Genomic DNA, 25,167 nt, shown 5'->3' with positions numbered 1-25,167 from the left:
GTGGCTCAGAAACTTATTCTCCTTGCCCATGTTGAAGTGAACACGTCTAAAAATGAGTCCTCTGCGACCATTAAAACGTCCCTCAGGTGTGATTTTCCTTTGTATTGACACGCAACAAGCTCCTTGGTAGCGCTGCACGTCTTCTGGCATCATTGTTTGGCTGCCTGCGCCTCTGCGGCCGCCTTGCCCCACACAACGCCCCTCGGTGTCTTATTTATTGGGACTGCGAGGGTGTGATTGATGGGCATGAACGGTGCATTTCTTCGCCTGTCCCTCATCTCCTTCCGCCTTCTTCGGACTGTGCGTCTTCATGGCCGTGGCATGCGATAAGGTATCAGCTGACGCCGCATAGTCTGAAGCGGGTGTAAGAACCCAAGCGAGAGGCGAACATATGTACTGTGCCAGGCCATGAATCCCAGACCCGCAGTGTTTTAACAATGTTAAGACACTGGGGGGCTGGGATTCATGGTCATCGCAAACCGCAACGGCCGACATAACATGATGTCAGAGGATGGGCAGCGCTAACAGCGCAAGGCCAAGGGATAACACAAAAGCGCAGACTCCTGTGCAACAAATAACGATGCTCAGGAGGCCGCGCAAAGCACCAAGGTGGCATTTTTGCCAGCTGTACTGCGTCTCTTTACGAAGGGAACTCACGCCTCAAAATCAGTTTGACTGTGTAAGGGCCTAAATGTTATACATGTTCCTTTCAGCGTGTGCAAGGAGCAAAATTAAAAGAGCAACCTTTGACTTGTGCAGCATTACTGCTGCATAAGCTGTGGCTCTTCTACTTTGTAACCCCTGAGGGGGGGTTAAAGGTTACCTTTGAAATTGGTTCAATTAGGCTTCGGCCTACACTCTGCTCCCCCTGCAGAGCCCGGGCTCCAACACCGCCAGTTGGGGCCCGGTACTGCTAGCTGCACAGAGCCAAACACCAGCCAATGTGTCAGTGGGGTTCAGCACCGCCAGCTGTTCCCCTGCTGTGCAGCCGGCAACGTGTCCTGCAACAGCCACGCAGGCACAACAGACCCAAAGCTGCCGCCAGTGCAGGCTTCGGCCTACACTCTGCTCCATCTCCTCCTCCTGCTGACCCTGGGCTCTAACACCGCCAGTTGGGGCCCGGTACTGCTAGCTGCACAGAGAAAAACACCAGCCAATGTGTCAGTGGGGTTCAGCACCGCCAGCTGTTCCCCTGCGGTGTAGCCGGCATCGTGTCCTGCAAAAGCCACGCAGACACAAGAACTGAAATTGAAGGGAACCTGTCCCCCCTCCCCCAGGCGTTTGTACGTTTTACAGCCACCTTGTACAGCGGTAATGCTGCATGTGTGCAAGGTGGCTCATAAACGTATTCTCCTCGCCCATGTGGAACTGAAAACACGTCTAAAATGTGTCCTCTGTGTGACCATTTAACCGTCCCGGTGGTGTGACTTTCCTTTGTAATGACACGCTGCAACCCCCTTGGTAGCGCTGCCCGTCTTCTGGCATCATTGTTTGGCTGCCTGCGCCTCTGCGGCCGCCCTGACCCACACAACGCCCCTCGGTGTCTTATTTATTGGGACTGCGAGGGTGTGATTGATGGGCATGAGCAGTGCATCAGGTCGCCTGTCCCTCATCTCCTTCCGCCTTCTTCAGACTGTGCGGCTTCATGGCCGTGGCATGCGATAAGGGATCAGCTGACGCCGCACAGTCTGAAGCGGGTGTAAGGACCCGAGTGTGAGAGGCGAACATATGTGCTGCGCCAGGCCATGAATCCCAGACCCGCAGTGTTTTAACAATGTTAAGACACTGCGGGGCTGGGATTCATGGTCATCGCGAACCGCACCGGCCGACATTAAATGATGTCAGAAGATGGGCAGCGCTAACAGCGCTAGGCCAGGGGATAAGACAACAGCGCAGACTCCTGTACAGCAAATAACAACGCTCAGGAGGCTGCACCCAGCACCAAGGTGGGATTCTTGACATCTGTGCTGCGTCTCATTACGAAGGGAACTCGCGCCTCCAACACAGTTTGACTGTATAAAGGGCTAAATGTTATACGTGTTTCATTCAGCGTGTGCAAGGAGAAAAATTAAAAGAGCAACCTTTGACTTGTGCAGCACTACTGCTGCATAAGCTGTGGCTCTTCTACTTTGTAACACCTGAGGGGGGGTTAAAGGTTACCTTTGAAATTGGTTCTATTAGGCTTCGGCCTACACTCTGCTCCCCCTGCAGAGCCCGGGCTCCAACACCGCCAGTTGGGGCCCGGTACTGCTAGCTGCACAGAGCCAAACACCAGCCAATGTGTCAGTGGGGTTCAGCACCGCCAGCTGTTCCCCTGCTGTGCAGCCGGCAACGTGTCCTGCAACAGCCACGCAGGCACAACAGTGTTAGGAGTAACGGCGTGTGCACTACTAGGATAGGTGCCGAGGTAGGTTCCCACACCTTGTGACACATAAAGAAGAAACCTGGCACTCAACTTAATGCTCGTGTCAATTTAATGTAGTACACAAAACGTTTCGGTCCTATGTTCGGACCTTCATCAGTTACTACAGATGTGAAGGAAACCATATATACAAGATAAACATAATATACAAAAAAACAGAAAAATAGCAACACAAGTATTTACAAACTTTTAAAAGAACAGTAGGGATATGTTAGGTCATACGAAATAGTATAGTATGGATACAGTAGGTATCCGGCAGACGAGACCAGAACATACTAGGCAAATGAGCATGTGACTCTGTGGAAGAGGTGAGGTAAGAGGAATGTAACGTACCGTACTGCAAGAATGGAGGGTGACAAATGACAACACGTGTCAAAATTTACCCGGTGGACTGCGCCTATATAACGTAAATACGGAGAGGTGATAAATCCCGTAGGATGTGTTACTATATGTGGGGGAGGGAAATAAAAGGCATACCTGTCAAAATGCGCTGTAAGGGCATGAATGGAAGGCTGAAAGGAAACATGGTGACAGGAGGAGAGGTGAATATACCATTCGGAAGTGGCAGCATGTGGTTAGCACTATGTTGCTGCTACTAAGAGAGACCATACCTTAATACTGGCCGTTGAAGCGTGCACCGGTGTGCAGACGCGGTATCCACCGCTGGTCTGATGTACCGCTGTGTGCCGCGCATTTTATAAGCAGGAGGCAGTGCCGTGGGATGTGGGAGATCGGGCGCAGAGCCGGAAGTGACGCCGGCGGAAGTAGTATGGCCGTGCGTGTCACTAACATTGGTGTTTGCATTCCAGCAGTGTAATGCTGGTAGGCGGTGACGTACGGGGACGGGGCTGGAAGGGGAGGAGTTCATATAGTCACAAGCGCTGAAGAGAGAAGAACACATGAGTCCGGTGATGGTTAATAGCATGCCGGTCAAACGGTGGATGAGTGGTGAATGAAGTAATCCAGTGGAGTGGATCCCAGTGGAGGAAAGCGTGCCAGACAGTGTGATATCCCTAGTAGAGTCGGCTCTATGGAGACAAAACAGTTGTTAACTTGGAAGCTGGAGAACAAGTAAAATAAATAAACACTCATTATTAGGTATACATAATATTCCAATATGGACAGCATGTTACAGTATATGGTATGTCAGGAATGATTCTGATACCGATGACAGGTCATTTGTAACAAGATATAGCAGATGCTGAGCCGTACTAAACAAAATATAAAATGTAAAATGAAGAGATGACCAGAACCTGTGGGTTACTGTGTGTCAATCATAGGTTCTAACAGTCAAAAAGAACCCAGAGGGGACCTTAATTTATGATGACACAATTTTACACGAAGGAGGCCAGATCATAGTCTCGATTGAGTCCCTTGGGGTGTAGAGTTTCAAGAGTGTGTATCCAGTATGCCTCGCGGCGCTTTAGTAAAGCGACCCTGTCGCCGCCACGTCTGGGTGGAGGTATATGCTCTATCACCTGGAATCTAAGTTGAGAGATGCTGTGGCCCTGGTTAGTATAGTGTAGAGGGATTGGTAGAAGAAGGTTCTTGCACCGTATGGTGGATTTGTGCTTTGATATCCTGTTACGTATGGGCTGTGTGGTTTCGCCCACATAGAGCAAACCGCAAGGGCATTTAAGTAGATATACTACCCATGAGGAGTCACAAGTGAAGAAGTCTGGGACCTGGAATGTTTTCCCAGAACGAGGGTGGTTGAAGGATGTACCTTTTAAAACGTTGTGGCACTGTGCGCAATGGAGGCAGGGAAACGTGCCTGTTCTGGGGTTGGTGAGAAACCGTTGACGAAGTACTGATTTACTGGGGCCAAAGTCTGCTTTAACCAACGAGTCTTTTAGATTGGGAGCCCTTCTGAAACAGGGGAGGAAGGGTACATGAAACTCCGGGATATTGGGGTGAGCTCGGGCAAGCAAGTGCCAGTGTCTGCGTATTGATTTGTGGAGGATGTAGGCAAACGGATGGAATGAGTGTACAAATGGGATGCGGCCAGAAGACTGGTTAAGTCTGGGGGGAGATGGTGTATGAGCCTTTTGGAGAACAGTGGCTGGATAACCCCTTTGCGAAAATTTTGTGGCCATCTCTTTTAGTCTGCAGGAGCGATTGTTGGGATCCAAAACCATCTTGGAGACTCGATGAAACTGGGACTTAGGTATAGAGCGTTTGGTAGAGGTGGGGTGAAAACTGGTATAATGTAACAAACTGTTACGGTCGGTGCTCTTGACATAGAGATCGGTGGACAAAGATCCGTCTGGTGCCAGGGTAACCATGGTGTCCAAGAAGTTGATCATGTGTGGATCGTGTGACATGGTAAATGTAATACCTGGCCATGCTGTATTAAGCCATTCAAAGAAAAGGGCTAGGGACTCCAACGGGCCTCCCCAGATGCAAAAAATATCGTCTATATAGCGTTTCCAAAGTAAGACGTTATCTTTGAAGAGGGTGTTGCTGTATATGATGTTTTCTTCAAAGTTTGCCATATAGCAATTTGCATAGGGGGGCGCTACGTTGGAGCCCATCGCGGTGCCACGGATCTGAAGATAAAAATCGTCCTGAAACATGAAATGGTTCAAAGTTAGAATGATAGTGAGTAGTTCTACACACAGATTGACCTGTTCCTCATGCATACCGGAGTGTGAGAGTAGCCTGTGGACAGAGTTGATGCCATCGACATGCGGAATTGACGTATATAGATCTTTTACGTCTAACGTGACCAATGTGGCATTAGGGGGAATATTATTTAAGCCCTGTAAAGTTTTAAGAAAGGAGCCTGTGTCGAGGATGTAAGACTGAGAGGTCTGTGTCAACCGGGTTAGTATTTTCTCCAGATACATAGCTATGGGGGAGAGAATTGAGTTGGTGGAGGCCACTATGGGTCTCCCTGGGGGTTTCTCTAAGTTTTTATGTATCTTCGGGAGGGTGTAAAACACTGGAATAACCGGGTGGGGGTTGGTAAGGAAGTCACATGTTTTTATATCAAGCACCCCAAGTTGGGTGTATTTCCGGAGTGTGTCCGAGATTTTTTGACTTATGGAAGTGGAGGGATTGTTTTGTAGTTTTTGATAAATCGTAGTATCGCTAAGTTGGCGAGAAATTTCGTGTAGATAGTCAGATTTATTCATAATAACCAGGGCCCCGCCTTTATCGGCTGGTTTAATTATTAAACTAGGGTCTTCCTGGAGGCCTCGAAGGGCCTGGCGTTCAATACCGGTAAGGTTGGGGGGGTACAGGAGTTTACCCCTGTTGATATCCTCTCGTAGTGTATTGAAGGAGTCTTGAATGAAACTAATGAAAGTTTCTATGGCGTGGGAGCCATGTGGGGGTCTGAAGTGACTCTTCTTGTGTAGTCCCAAACTCTGAGATGAGAGGAGTAGGGAAGGGGTTTCGGTGGGAGGTGAAACAAAGGTACTATCTGGAACCTGAGAAAAATGAGCTTTCAACCGAATAGATCGGAAGAAACGTTGAAGATCCATCTCTAGATCAAAGGTGCGACACCGATAAGTAGGACAGAATGACAAACCCTTCTGTAATACACTATATTCCGCCACCCCCAGAGTCCTGTTCGAGATATTGATCACCAAAGGGTCGATACCTGTGACCGAGTGATCCTCGCATGGTCTGGATTTGTGTCCATGGCCGCGCCTCGTGGCCTTCTTCTTGGAGGGCGCTGACGCTGTCCTAAAAAACGTGGAGCCCCTGTAGATGGAGTCATCCTTTCGTGCTCTGAGCCGGATGAAGAGAAGTCGAGGGAAGATCGGGGCGTAGGTCGTGCTGGGTACCGTTGATTGCGGAAGCTGTCGTGCCATTGATAGATGTGATTGGACCCGTAGTCCTCTGCGTCCCTCTGGAACTTCACTCTTTTCCTGTCTTCAACGTCACGTCGGTGTTTCTCTATATTTTTTGTGATCACCTCCTTCAGGGAACTAAGTTCCTCAGGAGTGCCCGATGCAGACAGTTGTGCCTCTATGGTCTGGATACGCTCAGTGCTGGTGGTGATAGCCTGTTGTAGATGCTCTATGGTCAGAGTAATGATATCAAAAGAGCACTTGTTGAGTATCTGCTCGTATCTAGTACAGTAGTCGGGAGAGTCACGAAAGAGAGTGGGCCGGAGTGGAACGCGGAGACCCCTAGGGATCCTTTGTACACGTAGGTACTCTGTGAGTGTGGCGCAGTGCAGCTCTATATTGGTGAAGTGGCGAAGCTCCCGTTCCAGGTCACGTCCCCGTGTTTCCCTGGGAGGGACCTTCAGAAAGTCACTGCTACAGGTGGACCGTGCCAATATGTTTGAGGTCTCTATTTCCCTCCCCCACATATAGTAACACATCCTACGGGATTTATCACCTCTCCGTATTTACGTTATATAGGCGCAGTCCACCGGGTAAATTTTGACACGTGTTGTCATTTGTCACCCTCCATTCTTGCAGTACGGTACGTTACATTCCTCTTACCTCACCTCTTCCACAGAGTCACATGCTCATTTGCCTAGTATGTTCTGGTCTCGTCTGCCGGATACCTACTGTATCCATACTATACTATTTCGTATGACCTAACATATCCCTACTGTTCTTTTAAAAGTTTGTAAATACTTGTGTTGCTATTTTTCTGTTTTTTTGTATATTATGTTTATCTTGTATATATGGTTTCCTTCACATCTGTAGTAACTGATGAAGGTCCGAACATAGGACCGAAACGTTTTGTGTACTACATTAAATTGACACGAGCATTAAGTTGAGTGCCAGGTTTCTTCTTTACGCAGGCACAACAGACCCAAAGCTGCCGCCAGTGCAGGCTTCGGCCTACACTCTGCTCCATCTCCTCCTCCTGCTGACCCTGGGCTCTAACACCGCCAGTTGGGGCTCTAGGAAGACAAGCTTGAATAGGTCCCCATCCTGGTTCCAGCACCGTCAGCTGGTTCCGGGCAGAGCCTTTGGCTTAGGTGCCTCCCTCTGGGTATCCGAGTTCCACCAACGTCAGGTGGTCCTTGGTAGTGCTTTCAGGCACGGGTACCTCCTGCTTAGTAACCGGGTTCCAGTAACGTCAGCTGGTCCTCGGTAGTTCCATTGGCTCTTGGACCTTCGGGTAGCCATCCGAGTTCCAGTTCCATCAGCTGTTTCTCGGCATTTTCTCAGCCTTCTTGTACCTTCTGCTACATTTCCAAGTTCAAGAGACTAAACACGATAACCCGGAAGACCACCCCTAAGATGACGACGACACCAGAGACGACAACCACCGTGATGACGACGACCCTGGAGATGATGACCCTGAAGACCACCCCGATGACGACGACCCCGGAGACGACAACCACCGTGATGACGACGACCCTGGAGACGATGACCCTGAAGACCACCCCGATGACGACGACCCCGGAGACGACGACCCTGGAGACGACGACGACCTGGAAGACCGAGAAGCAGAAGAACAAGAGGCTGCAGAACAAAGAGCAGAAGAACATTAAGCATAAGACTAAATTTCAGAGCAAAAGATATTATCTAAATTATAAGCAGAAGAAGACTAAGCAGTGTATGGGGGTGAGTCCATTCCTCCTCGTGGTGCCCCTGGATAAAGCCTGATGCTGCAGGCCAAACTGAACGCGGACAAATGTAACTCTTTTGTGACAGGCAGAACGGAAGGTGTAATCTTCAAACTTTTATAGATAACAACTACGGGAATGCCTGTCACAAATAAGAATATGATGAAGAAGTTGAATATGAAGAAGATAATAGTAAAATAAAAAGAATATGAACAATGTAACAAAAAAAATAATAGGTAGAAGATGAAGAAGAAGATGAATAAGGTGAAGAAGTTGATGTCAAAGAAGCTGATGATGAGGATAATGAAGAAGAAAGTGTGGGAGAAGTAAAAAAGAAGGTGAAGGGCGTGGAAGTAGTGAAACATCAATATCTGACAAAATAAAATAAAAAAAAATAACAGTCAAAATCTTTCTAACGCCGAACGTCATAAAAAAAAATAAAAATCCTGCTATTCTATTTGATTAGGCTAAACCTCTGTGCCTTTAATGTCTCCGCCAACTCCCCCAATACATCCTACATTATTCTTAGTTGTTTTCCTTCATGTAGAATGAACCTACAAGTTTATAAAGGGTTTATTTTAATTCCGATATTTTCGTCCCATTGACTTGCATTGGGATCGGGTATCGGTATCGGATTAGATCCGATACTTTGACGGTATCGGCCGATACTTTCCGATACCGATACTTTCCGATATCGGAAGGTATCGCTCAACACTAGTTATGAGAGTTTTTTTTTTCTTTCTGCATTAGCATTTAAAAAAAAACATCTGGTAGAAATAAAAGTGCAGGTAACTTCTTTGAAGGGGCTCATAATGGAATCCACTCCAAACTAGACACTGTCTTTTCAAAAGGCTGCAAAAAAATAACTCCTACAAAAACTCTTTTCAAAACCACATTCAAAATTAAAAAAAAACTCCTCCAAAAACTCTCCATAGAAGGAAAGTTTCCAGAAGCGTGGTATGTAGTATATCCACATGAAGTCTTTTTGCAGAGTTTTCAGAGCAAAAACTGAGTAGAACCTTAAAGCTTTTTTTGTGAACTTTGAGTTCTGAGCAAGGTATGTGGAGAGTTTCCACTTTGTTTTTGCTTCAAAACCTCAAAAAACTGTGTGCATATGTAAGGTGCCCAGGGCAGTAGCTGTGGGCAAGCTGCTGCTTCTCCACGCCCTGACACCCCACAAACGCACAGTGTCTGTCCATATGTGTTCTGCTGTGACATTTACTTTGCACTCACTTGTAGGCCGAAGGCATCTGCTCCATCCACATCCTTGGTTCCAGGATCAGCTGCTCAGATATCAGGGGACGCCCTTTCATTTTAACAAGATCAACTTTACTGGACAGTTAAAGTGCATCAGTCTTTAACATGCAGTATTGTGCACAGCACCTTCCAGTTTCAGTTTCATCAACACAATACTTTCAAAGCCTTTGCTTACGTTCAACTCAGACTTTTCCTAAGTTGATCCTCTTATCAGAGGATTTTCCATCTGGCCCCACAACATTCCCGAGATGCATAACATTTCCCTCTCGCTGTTCCCTTTCCGGATGCCCCTGTTTGGAAAGGATTAAGGCACACTCCTCAGTGCCTAGTTTGGGCCATAGGCCTCGGAAATGTTGCATCAAGGTCCTCAAGAAATTTGGTACAACCTCATGCTGCCAGAACGATATGTACTTCATGTACCTCCAGCCCACTGCAGCTTGAACTTCAACTTAACACAAACCTCACACTTACTCTAACTAAATCAGGAAGTGATTCCCCCTTTGACTTGACCTTGATACCCCCATACTGGGCTTGTCCCAAACATTTAACTGTATTCTGTACTATTCTTATTACTGTACACTAATAAGGCCCACCACTGCCTTATCTAGCCTAATGTTCCTATCTATCTCTAAGCACTAAACCATGTTCTATACTTTCCCTACCCATAAGCTGAGTGTTCCAGGTTACATTATGCATTACCAATACAGTAAACATACAGCAGCATCAGTACCTATAACACTGTATGCATTTTACATGATATTTTGCACATTTCACATCATATTATAAAATTCACTAAAACCCAAGTCAATATTCACACTATAATTCTTGTCTTCAGATGCAGGTATACGGCAGTCTTTGTCACACCCTTACACACATACCCTTTGAGATTTTCCCACTGTCTGCAAAAGCAATAATTAATGTTTCCTCTCATGTGCCACCTTGCTCTTTAAATAAGAAGATTCTACAGCAGCTAAAATTTGTCGATCTATTCATGATGGTGAAGAACCCCCTTCCCTTAGCTTTTATCACCCGGTTGTGGCAGGCACATATTATGAGGAATGCTATACCATTTAGATCCATTTCCTGTATAATTTTTCTTGTTCTCTGGCTTCATGGTTTTATTATCCTTGGTGGCTACTAACATTCTTATCATTTGCATTAGATGACACATAATCCAATGTAGAAAGCACAAAACTCATTAAATATTGATCTGATAATAAAATATGTATGAATCTAAATAAATAATTACACACTTACCTAAGTAACAACCTTTTTATCAACACACAGATAAGCTTATGTTGTATGGATCCTGATGCAATTCTTATTTTGTCTAGGCATTTCTTCTGAAATACGGTTACCTTGAAGATGAAAAGGACTATAGCAGGGCGCAGATCGCAGCAGCAGTGAGGTAACTTAAAGCATGTTTTCTACATGGTGGTGGGCATGTGAAACAGTTTTAATGAACACGTAGATAGAATCGATATCGGCCACTATAAATGTTTCAGGGCAGAGGGCACGATAACGTCACTCCAGTGTGCCCTCTAAGCTGAGCACGCAGTTCCGAGGGTCAGAAGATGCTATAGAGACCAATGCTGGAGCCAGCAAGGGAGGAGAGGTGAGTATTTGATTATTTATTTTTTATGTATGGAACATTATATGGGCCCATTATACTGTATGGAGTATTATATGGGGCCCATTATTCTGTATGAAGCATTTTATGGGGCCATTCTTTATGGAGAATTATATGGGGCCCATTATTCTGTATGGAGCATTATATAGGGCCATTCTGTATGGAGCATTATATGGGGTCCACTATTCTGTATGAAGCAATATATGGGGCCATTATTCTGCATGGAGCAATATATGGGGCCCATTACACTGTATGGAGCAATATATGAAGCCCATTATTCTGTATTGAGCATTATATTGGACCCATTATTCTGAATGGAGCATTATGTGTGGTCCATTATTCTGAATGGAGCATTATGAGGCCTATTATTCTATATTGAGCATTACACGTGGTCAATTATTCTGTATGAAGCAATATATGGGGTCCATTATCCATTATTCTGTATGGAGCATTATATGAGGTCAATTATTCTGTATGGAGCATTAAATGGGGTCCATTATTTTGTATGGAGCAATATAAAGAGCTCATTATACTGTATAGAGCAATATATGGGGCACCTTATGCTGTATGGAGCAATATATGGGGCCCATTCTTGATGGAGCAATATATGGGGCCATTATTCTGTGTGGAGCAATATATGAAGCCCATTATCCTGTATAAAGCATTATATGGAGCCCATTCTGTATGGGGCATTATATGGGCTCATTATACTGTTGTCACTCTCGGACATGGGTAAGTCTGGCAGACGACACAGCATACAAAAGCGATGGGATGGAAAAGGTAGAGGAAGGTCCTAATAATAGGGAGCTAGGGATGGGGCACCTCCTGACACCAACCTGTGCCTATCCCTAAGCTCCCTTAATACCCTATGTGGGTCCTTCCGCCCACCGCCATCACATGCCTAGTCCCTGATTGTCACGTCAATATACCCTGGCTAGTGCACTGTCTGGCAATGAAGCCAGCCTCACCATTGCAGATGGTAAAACACAGGGGAATTGACAAACACAGGACAGACAAAGAAAAAATAAGAAACACTCAAGTTCAGGCTCTGCTGCTAAGCTCCAAAGCAGCAGAGAATATGACACCAGGAATCTGCACACCCACTGCAGCAACATGACCAAAACAGGAGAGCTTCTCACTCCTAGCTGGTCTGAATAGAAGGACTGACTTTCAGCTGATGGGTCATGTGACTATTTAAAGGAAGGTGAGAGTGGTTAGCAACTAACATCAGCTGACCAACCTAAAAGAACAGCCAGCAAGAGACAGACATTAACTCTTGATGGACCAAAAGGAAAAAACACCATTTAAATTTAAGCAGAAACAGCTTCCACGAATCCCATAATGAATCGTGACAACTGTATGGAGCATTATATGAGGTCCATTATTCTGTATGGAGCATTATATGGGCTCATTATACTGTATGAAGCAATATATGGGGCCCATTATTCTGTATTAACCATTATATGGGCTAATTATACTGTATGCAGCATTATATGAGGTCCATTATTCTGTATGGAGCAATATATGGGGTCCATTATTCTGTATGGAACAATATATGGGGTCCATTATTCTGTATGGAGCATTATATGGTGTCCATTATTCTGTATGGAGCATTACATGGGGTCCATTATTCTGTTTGCAGCACTCTATGGGGTCCATTATTCTGTATGGAGCATTATATGGTTTCCATTTGTCTGCATGGAGCATATATGGGACCCATTCTGTATGGAGTAACATATTATTATTTATTATTATAGTGCCATTTATTCCATGGCACTTTATATATGAAAAGGGGTGTACATAACAAAAAACAAGTACAATAATCTTGAACAAAATGAGTCACCTACTGGTACAAGAGGAGAGAGAACCCTGCCCGCAAGGTCTCACAATCTACAAGAGATGAGTGAGGATACAGTAGGTAAGGGTAGAGCTGGTCATGCAGCAGTTTGGTGGAATAAGGGTTACTGCAGGTTGTAGGATTGTTGGAAGATTTAGGTCTTCAGGTTTTGAAGGTTTCCAAGGTAAGCGAGAGTCTGATATGTTGGAGTAGAGTGTTCCAGAGTAGAAAAATCTTGCATGCTATTGCATGAAGAGGAGAGTAGAGAAGATCTTGTGAGGATCGGAGGTTGCGTGCAGGTAAGTATCGGGAGACTAGGTTACAGATGTATGGAGGAGACAGGTTGTGGATGGCTTTGTATGCCAAAGTTAGAGTTTTGAACTGGAGTCTCTGGGCAATAGGGAGCCAGTGAAGGGATTAACAGAGGAGGAGAGGCAGAGGAATAGTGGACAGATAGTTGAATTAGATGGTCAGCAGAGTTTAGGATAGATTGGAAAGGTGCAAGAGTGTTAGCGGGGAGGCCACAAAGCAGGAGGTTGCAGTAGTCAAGGCATGATATGATGAGGGCATGCGCTAGTGTTTTTGCAGATTCTTGGTTGAAGAATGTGCAGATCCAGGAAATATTTTTGAGTTGGAAGTGAAAAGGGCTTGGATATGTGGTTTGAGCAAGAGATCAGAGTCAAGGGTTACCCCAAGACAGCGAGCATGTGGGACTGAAGAGAGGTTGCAGCCATTGATTTTGATGGATAGGTCTGTTGACTGAGATGGTAGAAAGATGATGAATTCTGTTTTGAAAGATGAAATCGCGGACATTGTGGGATTCTGGTTAGTAAGGAGGTGATATCGGGTCCAGAGAGTTAGATCTGTGTGTCATCAGCATAGAGGTGATACTGAAAGCCATGGGACTCTATGAGCTGTCCCAGGCTGAAGGTGTAGATGAAGAAGAGCAGGGGTTCCAGAGGTAAACCTTGGAGGACACCGACAGGTAGGGGCACAGGTGAGGAGGTGGTGTGTGAGTGGAAGACACTGAATGTACGGTTTGTTAGGTATGAGGAGATCCAAGATAGGGCCAAGTCTGTGATGCCAAGAGATGAGAGAAACAGTAGTAAGAGGGAATGGTCAACTGTGTTGAAGGCAGATGACAGGTCCAGGAGGAGGAGGACAGAGTAGTGTTGCTTGGATTTGGCAGTTAGTAGGTCATTGGCAACTTTAGTCAGGGCAGTTTCAGTGGAATTATGTAGTCGGAAGCCAGATTGTAAGCGGGCAAAAAAGGAAGCAGGAGGAGATGTGGACAGTTCAGTTTTGTAGGCATAGGGTAGAAGTGATATGGGGTGATAGCTAGACAGAGAGCATGGGTTAATGGAGGGCTTTCTGAGGATGGGTATGAGACAGGGAGGATATGATAGATGGGAAATATGTTTGTTTTGCTGCAGTGAGCGTGGACTTGAAAGTAAAGAGGGACTGTTTGAATGCGATAAAGTGTTCATTGGAGTGGAATCTTTTCCATCTCGGCTCAGTAACCCTGAAAGCCCGCCTCAATTCTTTAGTCAGGCTGGTGTACCAGGGTTGCCTGTTGAATGTGCGAGCTTTGGTATGTATGGGGGGGCTACCGATTCAAGAGCTGTAGCTGTTGTTGTATTACATAAAGGGGCAGCAGCATCTACATTGTGTAAGAAACTTATTTGTGTGAGAACAAAGCGATTCAGAGAGTAAGTGTAGATCAAGGTATTTGAGATTTCTGCAAGGTTGTTCAAGTTTGTGGAGTGGGGAATGTGCACCTGGAGAGGAGAGTGAATAGAATGGGAGTAGGTTGTGGTCAGACAGAGGGAGAAGTGATTTAGGGAGGTTAGATAGGGAACAGAGGCGGTTGAAGATGAGGTCCAGTGTGTGGCCATCCTGGTGAGTGGCTCTTGAAGACCATTGAACAAGGCCGAACGAGGAAGTGAGAGATATAAGCTTAGAGACAGCTGAGTCGGATGTGTCAATGGGGATGTTGAAGTTACCCATCATGATAGTGGGGATGTCAGCTGAAAGGAAATTAAGTAGCGATGTGGTGAAGTGGTCAAGGAAGGTGGTGGCTGGCCCTGGGGGGCTGTAAATGACAGCTATTTGGAGGTTGGTGGGGGGGGTAGATGCGCACACGGTAAACCTTGAAAGAAGGTAGAGTAATATATGGGGCCCATTATACTGTATGGAGTACTACATTGGGCCCATTATACTGAGTGGAGCAATATATGAAGTCCATTATACTGTATGGAGGACTATGTGGTGCCCATAATACTGTATGGAGGACTATGTGATGCCCATAATACTGTATGGAACTGCAGCGCCCCAGAGTCCTGGTCGTTGCAGTACTGATGCTCCGCCGCTAAGGGGGGTGTTGGTACGTCTGATGGCACTGAAGGAGTTCACCTGACCAGGTATCACAGACACCAATACACTTCACAGTCTGGCCTCCAGGGGGAGCTAAGGGTGCTATGTATTAGGCCACTCCTCACAATCTGGTAAAACTGGGGGTTAGATAGGAAGTTAGACAGAAAGCTGACTGGGTTGGAACCAGGCAACACCCTGTGGCAGAGGGTGTTGCAGGGGAAGATTCAGAGGGGTCCCTGTCAGGGGTGGGATCCTGACAGAGGCCTAGCAAACAGAAAGAACGTTACGGGACCGCGCCTGCACTTCATTGCAGCAGTACCCCAAGAAAGGACAAGAAGCGAAGTTTATTGTGAAGAGTGAGAAACGAGATCAACGCAACAAGGAGAAACACCAGTAGGAGTCGTGCTGTAAGACCGAGGCAACATTCTACTGAGGCGCGTAGCCGGTGGCCGGAAACGCCTAGGAAGTATTGAGCTCCAAGCCTTACTTCAAACCTACGGCAGGACAGTCAGTTATAGGCGGGCTGTCTCACCTAAATCACTTAAGCAGACATAGGGGGCAACAGTTGGAGAGGGGCAACTCTAGGGTCCCGGAAGAACTCCAGGCCTACCCGTCATACGGGTTCGTCCTAGCCATATCATCTGGGGGACGGAGAAGAACATCAGAATCAGTTGTGAGGGAACTTCAGAAACAGACACAACAGTTGTGAGGACTATCCCGTGGTGCTAAGCAGGGAAGGACTACAACACCCAAGCGCTTGAAGGTAGGCACTGATTTCCACCTGCAAAGGGAACTCTGGAAGTGCCATCGGACCGGCCGGTCTCAGACAGCCCTGTTAACCGTACTCTGGATTGAGGATCCTGAAGCCTTCAGTAAAGAGGTAAAGAGACTGCAACCTGGTGTCCTCGTTATTCATCGCGACCTGCACCACACCACATCATTCTCAACTTTTACTGGACGCCCCTCAGCAGGGTCACGGACCGGGTCTAGCCACCGTGACAATCTCCGAATCGAGACAGAGAGGCCCGGTACCGGGTACCCCTCGGCCCTGCGACAGTGGGGGCGCTCCAGAACACTATGTGGTGCCCATAATATTGTAAGGAGGACTATGTGGCACTCATAATACTGTATGGAGGACTGTGTGGTGCTCATAATACTGTATGGTGTATAGAGGACTATGTGGTGCTCATAATACTGTATGGAGGACTATGTGGTGTCCATAATACTGTATGGAGAACTATGTGGTGTTCATAATACTTACTGTATGGAGGACTGTGTGGTGCTCATAATACTGTATGAAGAACTATGTGGTGCTCATAATAATGTATGGATGACTATACTGTCCAAAATGAAAGTCTGCAGTCACTCTGAATACTTTTGAATCCCCTCCAGGGCATGCACTGTGCGCTGCCAGGATTCACCAGTTTTTGAGCTATTGTAGAAATTACAATAGATATCACTTATGTAATGTAAGAAGTGGGTGAAATCTTTGGCATTGTACTATACCTATATTTCTCTGCCATATCTATGCATCATGAATCTTGGTATGTGCTAAAGGGGCCTACTGAGACTCTTTTGCCCGGGGCCAGTAGAAACCTTGAGCCGGCCCTGCATGACTGAGCTTATTGATTGGCTGCACCTGTCATGTATGGTGGAGTCATGACATTAAGGCTACGTTCACATTTGCGTTGTGCGACGCAGCGTCGGCGACGCAACGCACAACGCAAACAAAAACGCAGCAAAACGCACGCTAAAACGCTGCATTTTGCGACGCATGCGTCCTTTTTGGCCGAAAGTTGGACGCAAAAAAAATGCAACTTGCTGCGTCCTGTGCGCCCTGACGCGTGCGCCGCAAAAAACGCATGTGTCAAAAAACGCATCACAACACATGTCCATGCGCCCCCATGTTAAATATAGGGTCGCATGACGCATGCGGCGACGCAGCGGCGCCCGACGCTCCGTCGCACAACGCTAATGTGAACTTAGCCTTAACACTACAGCCTGTCAACAGAGACTGGCAGAAAAGAGGTTGAGTGAGTGTAGCAAATATTTATATTTTTACCGTCCCCAAGCCCACAGAATATTACATTTTTTATTCCCGAAATCCCTTGTAATCAAGGGCGGACAAATTATTGCTGCAACCTGTGCAGCTGCACAGGAGCCAAAGAGATAAGGGGGACCATGTGTACCTTCAAATCAAAGGGAATTTGTGCATTATGTTGAGATATTGGGCTGCAATAGGCCCATATATTGTTCTTGGAGATGGGCCCTCTACTGACGGTGTCCGCCAATGCTTGTATTGCACCAATCCAAGTATTGATATAGGCTGCAAATCTATTACTACTCTTTAATGGTCTGGTCTCTTTTTTTGTGCAGAATACAGGGTTAGGTTTTAACCATGCATAACCATGCTTTAAACATGTGGTCCATTTTTCCTGGTTATCACATTGGTTGGAAACTTCATTCTGTGAATGCCACTGGCCTTAATACAATATGGCTAGACTAACTGACCATTCATTGAATTATTATAATAATGCTGATAATGAGCAGATTTACTACAATTCATTCATAACATTCTACGCTAAGTTTTTCATTAGCCATAAATGTTGTTCACGGGATGCCTTTACTGTAAAGAAAATGTAGAAAATACTCCCACACCATTTCTGGACAGGGCTTCTATCTTTTATTTTTTTTTGGTTTCCTCATTCCTTCCATATCTGTATTTCTCAGTGTGTTCTCCACTATATTGTTCAATATTATATGTCAACTTTCTCAGTAATGAAATTTTTCAACTACTTTTGATTCCTGGCAATCACTCCTACTCTTTTCTCACATTCCAGAAGCAGTCTCGTGGAAAGCTTGTCCTTGCATTTCATTGTGTCTCTTAGGGTATTTGAACATGATACCTTATCCACACAGATTCTGCATGGAACCCATCTAAAAAAACACTAAAACACATTAAAAACAATGCACATACACACTGCAATGTAAAAATTAACAGCTGTGAATATGTTCATTGTTTTTTTTTTTTTTTTTTTTTTTAAATTGCTTCAGGCTTCCAAAACCTGGATAAAAGAAGTGACCTGACTATTGTTCTGGTCGATACCTCTTGGAAGCCATTTCCTATTAATACTAGCATTTTAAAGATTAAAAGTTGCCAGCCGCCTATACATTGGCTAAGGAAGCGCCAAAGAAGACATTTCGGGAAAATCATTGCAGCCATTTTTCTGAAATGTCATTTGCAGGGAAAACTAAGTGGGATCATCTAAAAGATGCCACGTGTACATACCCCTATGGTGTGTGCACACGACATCTGTTAAACGCAACCCGCTTCAGGAAATGCCAGTGTATTTTGTGGCATTTTTAAAATATTACAAAATAAGTCAGGCATCTTTCGTCTGTTTTTTGGACACTCCATAGACGTCTCTATTTATTTTCAAGTCGAAGACACCAGAGGATTGGTAAGATCACTTCTTTTAACTGCTTTAAGTCTTAAGGCTGTGATTGACTGCAGTGGTCAAATTTTTCCAATATGTCTTCAATGGAGCTGGAAGAATATGTTCAGCTCTTCTAGGTTGACATCTAAAATAATGTAATGCACTTTATATCTACGATATACATGTCTTACGCTTTACTATTTCTTCCAATTTTATGTCAAGTCTTTCACTTGTGTTCAGGCTCGGACTGACACACAGGAGAACACGAGAATCCGCCGGCGGGACCCTATGCAGGACTGGGCCACTACCTTTTTATATGAACAGTACTAACAAGTTACAACCATTTTATTGCTATAGAAAATTGTGAATGAGGATAAACTCATATTTGCACGTAGCTGAAAAGTGGGACCCTGGAGTTGATATTACTGGAGGTGGGCCCTTGGCACTCAGACCAACACTACTTGTGTGTGGTTACTTCAGTAAATTGACTTTAGGCTCTCCATCATTAAATTTACCCCCATTCTTCAGCATCCCTTTGTTTTTCTCACTTTGTAGGTAACTTTTCCAAAATTATCCTGATTGGAATTAAAAAGAATATATCAGATATAGACAGCTGTGTCCAGAGGATTTCTAGCTAGAAGTAATTACATGCGGCCATTTATGTCCAAATAAACCACATACTTCATATATCACAGATTTTTTACTGGTCACTTACATTTTTTTTACTGATTACTTCCTGCTGCAACAATGGATCTGTTTAGTATCCTGTACATTGGGCATGTACTGCCGGTAGGCTGGTAAGAATTTTATGAGCAGAATACTTTGATTTGTATGCAGAGAACACAACAGCTGCCTTAAATCTGACACAATAAAGGGCATTCATAGAGCAGCTGTGCACAAGCGACGGGACTCAGCTATAGGTAGATCTTAAAATTTGGTCAGGGACTGCAGATGTAGTGGTGGACGTATTTCAAATCAAACTTGATGCAGTAATATATCAGTTTCCAGTTCTGGAATGTCCGATGATTAGTACACGGCTTTACTCCCATAATAATGTTCAGTATATATTCACGTTTATGTTCATACAAACTAGTAGAGGTGTTACAGGAAACACTAAGGGCTCGATTCATCACTTGTGGAATTTTTCAAAGCTTGATGTTTTCCTTCAAAATGGTGCCAATGGTTTCATAAATCTTGCGCAAAACTAAAAATTCACTATATTTTCCTTCTGCCTTTTTATGCCATTTTAGAGCAAAATGTTACATAACACATTAACCCCTTACTGACATTGAATATACTGGTAGGTTCAATGTCTGGTCCCTGTATTTGATCCAGGCCCAGAATCTGAGCCTGCATCTTTTCCAGCAGATGATGGCTATGTTATTCAGCCATTATCTAACTTTAACCCCTTACCGACATATGACGTAATAGTGCGTCATATGTCGGCTCCCTGTCATATGATGACTTTGTTATTCAGTCATCACCAGCCTCTAAGGCCACGTTCAAACGTTCAGTATTTGGTCAGTATTTGACATAAGTATTTGTAAGCCAAAAGTAGGAATATAATAATCAGAGGAAAAGTATACAGTGCGTACGGAAAGTATTCATACCCCTTTACATTTTTCACTCTTTGTTTCATTGCAGCCATTTTATAAATTCAAGAAAGTTCATTTTTTTGCTTATTAACGTACACTCTGCACCCCATCTTGACAGAAAAAAACAGAAATACAGAAATTTTTGCAAATTTAGTAAAAAAGAAAAACTGAAATATCACATGGTCATAAGTATTTAGACCCTTTGCTCAGTATTGAGTAGAAGCACCCTTTTGAGCTAGTACAGCCATGAGTTTTCTTGGAAATTATGCAACAAGTTTTTCACACCTGGATTTGAGGATCCTCTGTCATTCTTCCTTGCAGATTCTCTCCAGTTCTGTCAGGTTGGACGGTTAAAGTTGCTGGACAGCCTTTTTTAAGTCTCTCTCCAGAGATGCTCAATTGGATTTAGGTTACGGCTCTGGCTGGGCCAGTCAAGAATAGTCAGAGTTGTTCTGAAGCCACTCCTTTGTTATTTTAGCTGTGTGCTTAGGATCATTGTCTTGTTGGAAGGTGAACCTTCTGCCAAGTCTGAGGTCCAGAGCACTCTGGAAGAGGTTTTCATCCAGGATATCTCTGTACTTGGCGTCATTCATGTTTCCTTCAATGACAACCAGTCGTCCTGTCCCCACAGCTGAAAAACACCCCCATAGCATGATGCTACCACCACCATGTTTCACTGTTGGGATTGTATTGGGCAGGTGATTAGCAGTGCCTGGTTTTCTCTGCACATACCGCTTAGAATTATCACCAAAAAGGTCTATCTTCATCTCATCAGACCAGAAAATCTTATTTCTCATAGTCTGGGAGTCCTTCATGTGCTTTTTAGCAAACTCTATATGGGCTTTCATATGTCTTGCACTGAGGAGAGGCTTCCGTTGGGCCATTCTGCCATAAAGGCCTGACTGGTGGAGGGCTGCAGTGATAGTTAACTTTGTGGAACTTTCTCCCATCTCACTACTGCATCTCTGGAGCTCAGCCACAGTGATCTTGGGGTTCTTCTTTACCTCTCAGACTCTCACCAAAACTCTTCTCCCACAATTGCTCAGTTTGGCTGGACGGCCAGGTCTAGGAAGACTTCTGGTGGTCCCAAACTTCTTCCATTTAAGGATTATGAAGGCCACTGTGTTCTTAGGACCCTTGAGTACTGCAGAAATTATTTTGTAACCTTGGATAGCTCTGTGCCTTTCCACAATTCTGTCTCTGAGCTCTTTGGCCACTTCCTTTGACCTCATGATTCTCATTTGGTCTGACATGCACCGTGAGCTGTGAGGTCTTATATAGACAGGTGTGTGCCTTTCTAAATCAAATCCTATCAGTTTAATTAAACACAGCTGGACTCCAATGAAGGAATAGAACCATCTCAAGAAGGATCACAAGGAAATAGACAGCATATGACTTAAATATGAGGGTCTGAGCAAAGGGTCTGAATACTTATGACCATGTGATATTTCAGTTTTTCTTTTTTAATAAATATGCACAAATTTCTGCATTTCTTTTTTTTTCAGCCACGATGGGGTGCAGAGTATACATTAATGAGAAAAAAATGAACTTTTTTGAATTTACCAAATGGCTGCAATGAAACAAAGAGTGAAAAATGTAAATGATAGAAAGTAACATAAAAGAAAATCCCCATCATACTGATAAACTACCTAGCTTCCATAAGGGTCTGGGATATAAGACATGACTTTTCTTTCCCTTTTTGTTTCCAGAAAGTATCGTATCTGCAACACAACTCACAGGTTTATCAGTATTATCGCATTCCTTTTTAGTTTGGATAACCTGAACTCTCAACAGATATCCTCTGTAGATTAATCTCCAGTTTTTATTCACCTGCTTAATAAACTGTTGAGTTCTCAACATTGAAATTGCAACACGAAGAAGGAAACGTTGTGGAATTATGGAAATAACAGAATCAGTAGACATGTTAATAATATGCAAATGCTAAAAAAAGGAAACAAAATTTTCAAAACATTTCAATTTATTTAGTATTGAGTATGAGTGCAATAAGCAGAAATACAAACGATTACACTCCTTGGCATGTTATTAATGAGGTTATTAATGGTTGTCTGAGGTATGATCTGCCACGCTGAATGCACTCAGGCACACAAATCATCCAGATCCGTTGCTGGCAGCTCCCTTTGCAATTGGCAACCAATGGCGTCACAGACGTGCTTGATGGGAGACAAGTCCTTAGATGCTGCAGGTCATGGAAGCACGTTTAGGCCACATAGTAGTACAAGCAATATGCTGCCTGGTGTTTTCATGTTGGAAAATGGCTCGTGACAAACTTTGGAGAAACGTTCCTACCACTTGTTCCACTTAATCTATTCTGTACTACAAGAGAAAGATATCATATATCAAGCAAAAGGTGTCCAAGGTTGTCTACACATGCCATCAGAAGGCATTTGGGCTACGCACTGAATGTCCAGCTACAAGTGTTCCATTGACCTTATGCCAACACTCTCAAAGGCTATCGTGGTGCAGGGCAAATTTCAATGGAAGCTGGAAAAGAGGTCTATCCTCTTCAGTGTTGAGTCCTACTTTTATCTTAGATGCAATGATAGCCAGAGGTAAGTCTACAGACCCCGTGGGCAATGCTACGAAAAGGCCTTCATGTGGGAATGTCACAGCAGTCCTACGCCTGGGATTATAGTATGGGAAGGCACAATTTATGGTAGTCACACCATTCTAGTGTTCATTCCAGCTACATTAACAGCAGGGAGTTACATTGATTTGGTCATGGAGCCAGTGGTACAGCCATTTCGCCAAAGCGTCCTAGGATCCATTTTTCAACTCAACAACACTAGGCTGCAAATTGCTCATGCTTAAAGGGAACCTGTCACCCCAGAATCGAAGGTGAGCTAAGGCCACCAGCATCAGGGGCTTATCTACAGTATTCTGTAATGTTGTAGATAAGCCCCCGATGTATCCTGAAAGATGAGAAAAAGAGGTTAGATTATACTCACCCAGGTGCGTTCCCGCTGCGGTCCGGGTCCGATGGGCGTTGCGGTCCGGTCCGGGGCCTCCCATCTTCTTGACGTCCTCTTCTTGTCTTCATTCTGCGGCTCTGGCGCAGGCGTACTTTGTCTGCCCTGCAGTGCGCAGGCGCCGGGCCTCTCTGACCTTTCCCGGCGCCTGCGCACTGCAGTACTTTGCTCTGCCCTCAACAGGGCAGACAAAGTACGCCTGCGCCAGAGCCGCAGCATGAATCAAAGAAGAGGACGTCATCGTAAGAAGATGGGAGGCCCCGGACCGGACCGCGATGCCCATCGGACCAGAACCGGACCGGGACTGCCCCTGGGTGAGTATAATCTAACCTCTTTTTCTCATCTTTTAGTATACTTCGGGGCTTATCTAAAGCATTACAGAATGCTGTAGATAAGCCCCTGATGCTGGTGGGCTTAGCTCACCTTTGATTTTGGAGGTGACAGGTTCCCTTTAAGTAACCTGAAGCCTTTCTTGAGATGTCTCCCATCAAGCACATCTGGGATGCCATTAGCAATTTCAGAGGGATTTACCAGCAGGGGATCTTGATGATTAGTTTGCCCAAGTGCATTCAGCGTAGTAGAACAGACAACCATTAATAACCCCATTTGTAGCATGCCAAGGCGTGTAAGTGTGTGTTTTCCTGTGCGTGGTGATCGTACTCGAAACTATCTAAATAGATGATTTGAACATTTGATTTTCCTTTTGTTTTCAGCATTTCTATATCATTATCGTGTCAATCAATCCTGTGATTTCTATGATTCTGTGACTTTTCCTTCTTCATTTCAATGTTGAGGAGTGTACTTGGTCAATGGACACAGTTAATTTTGGATGGAAAATAATTAATACATAGGTGCCTGTGTCTCCTTCAAATTGTTTTTCAGAGATTTCCAGTGGGCTGCACATCTCCCAGTCAATGGAGACTTGAATGATGCCACAATTCTTCAGATGCATCTACCAAGATGTGGTGTAAAGGATGTTGGCAGAAAGAAATGGCTGAATGATGGTCCATTTAAAACAAGTCACCGCCAGAAACGCTATACCATGAAAAGTAAGTTTGACATGAGCCTCAGAATATTCTATGAATAAGGAAACAGAATATTTTAGTTTACTGTAAAATAAAGCACTTGTTGCACGTAAATGCTGGATTCTGTTTAGGGTTACAAACACATTCAAACCTATGCATATAAAGTACAAACACTATAAAAAAAAAAATAGCAGATACAAGATGTGCGCACCTGAAAAAGAGCGCTATAAATTCTTGTGTAGACCTCAAACTAAAGGGGTTTTCCTGGCTGAAATGAAACCTAGCCTATTCCTTTGTATGTCCTGTGAGTGGATGGTCTTGTTAGCACATCTAGCTGGGATGTGACCACATCTATGCGGTCACATCCCTGCTAGTCTCGTCTAGCTTTTCAGAAGCCGGATGTGACTGTATTTAGGTGCCAATCTTATGTTTGCAATATCTATTGCAGAAACCCAAAATTCAGAAATAATTGAAGTAGTAGAATAAGCTATCCACACAGTTGTTAAAACCCTGAAGTACACTGTTGCAAAGGCCAAAGCCCATCAAGTTCTCCATCAATTATACATTTTTGTCTCTAAACTATTAAATGACCTTCTTGGACCAGATAACAGATCCTGCATTTTTATCTCCGGTGACCTTTTGCCAGTTTCAACAATTCCTTTTTTCCCTATTTGACTTCTGTGCCCATGTAAAATGAGAAGCAGAAAATCTTTCTTTTAGACATGGTGACATCTTGACCTCCCTGGAGAAGCTTACATCACATTCCAGTGTGCCAAGTAATTGCTCTCCCGTTCCAATAAGGATCTGCATAAAGTTTTCTCATATATTAGATACATTGGAGACATTTTCCACATCCACATTCATACACTGCAGACATATTTGACATTAATGTGAGTAGTGTTTTTTTTTTTAACTTTAACTTTTTTTTTTACAATCTGGATATTATATTCATTTCTGAGTTTGTTAGCAGATATTTTAAACCTTGTGAATTGAGCCTCTTGAGCCTGCTTCTTATTGTCTCTCTTATGGTACATACATATGTACTGGATTTGATGTGGA

General features: G+C 44.4%; 1 protein-coding gene across 2 annotated transcripts in view; it reads left to right on the top strand.

Annotated features, from left to right (window-relative positions):
* MMP28 (matrix metallopeptidase 28) overlaps nt 1-25,167 on the top strand; it is a 102,740-nt gene that overhangs the window by 42,132 nt on the left and 35,441 nt on the right. For both annotated transcript variants that reach the window (XM_077296269.1, XM_077296268.1), the window contains exons 2-3: nt 10,559-10,632; nt 23,966-24,132. In XM_077296269.1, the coding sequence (XP_077152384.1) occupies nt 10,559-10,632; nt 23,966-24,132 (241 nt within the window). The remainder of the gene's footprint in view (nt 1-10,558; nt 10,633-23,965; nt 24,133-25,167) is intronic.

Source organism: Ranitomeya variabilis, chromosome 3 (assembly GCF_051348905.1).
Source record: "Ranitomeya variabilis isolate aRanVar5 chromosome 3, aRanVar5.hap1, whole genome shotgun sequence".
NCBI classification, from domain to species: Eukaryota; Metazoa; Chordata; class Amphibia; order Anura; family Dendrobatidae; genus Ranitomeya; species Ranitomeya variabilis.
The sequence above is the reverse complement of the archived record's forward strand: the minus strand, read 5'-3'. Positions and strand labels throughout refer to the sequence as shown.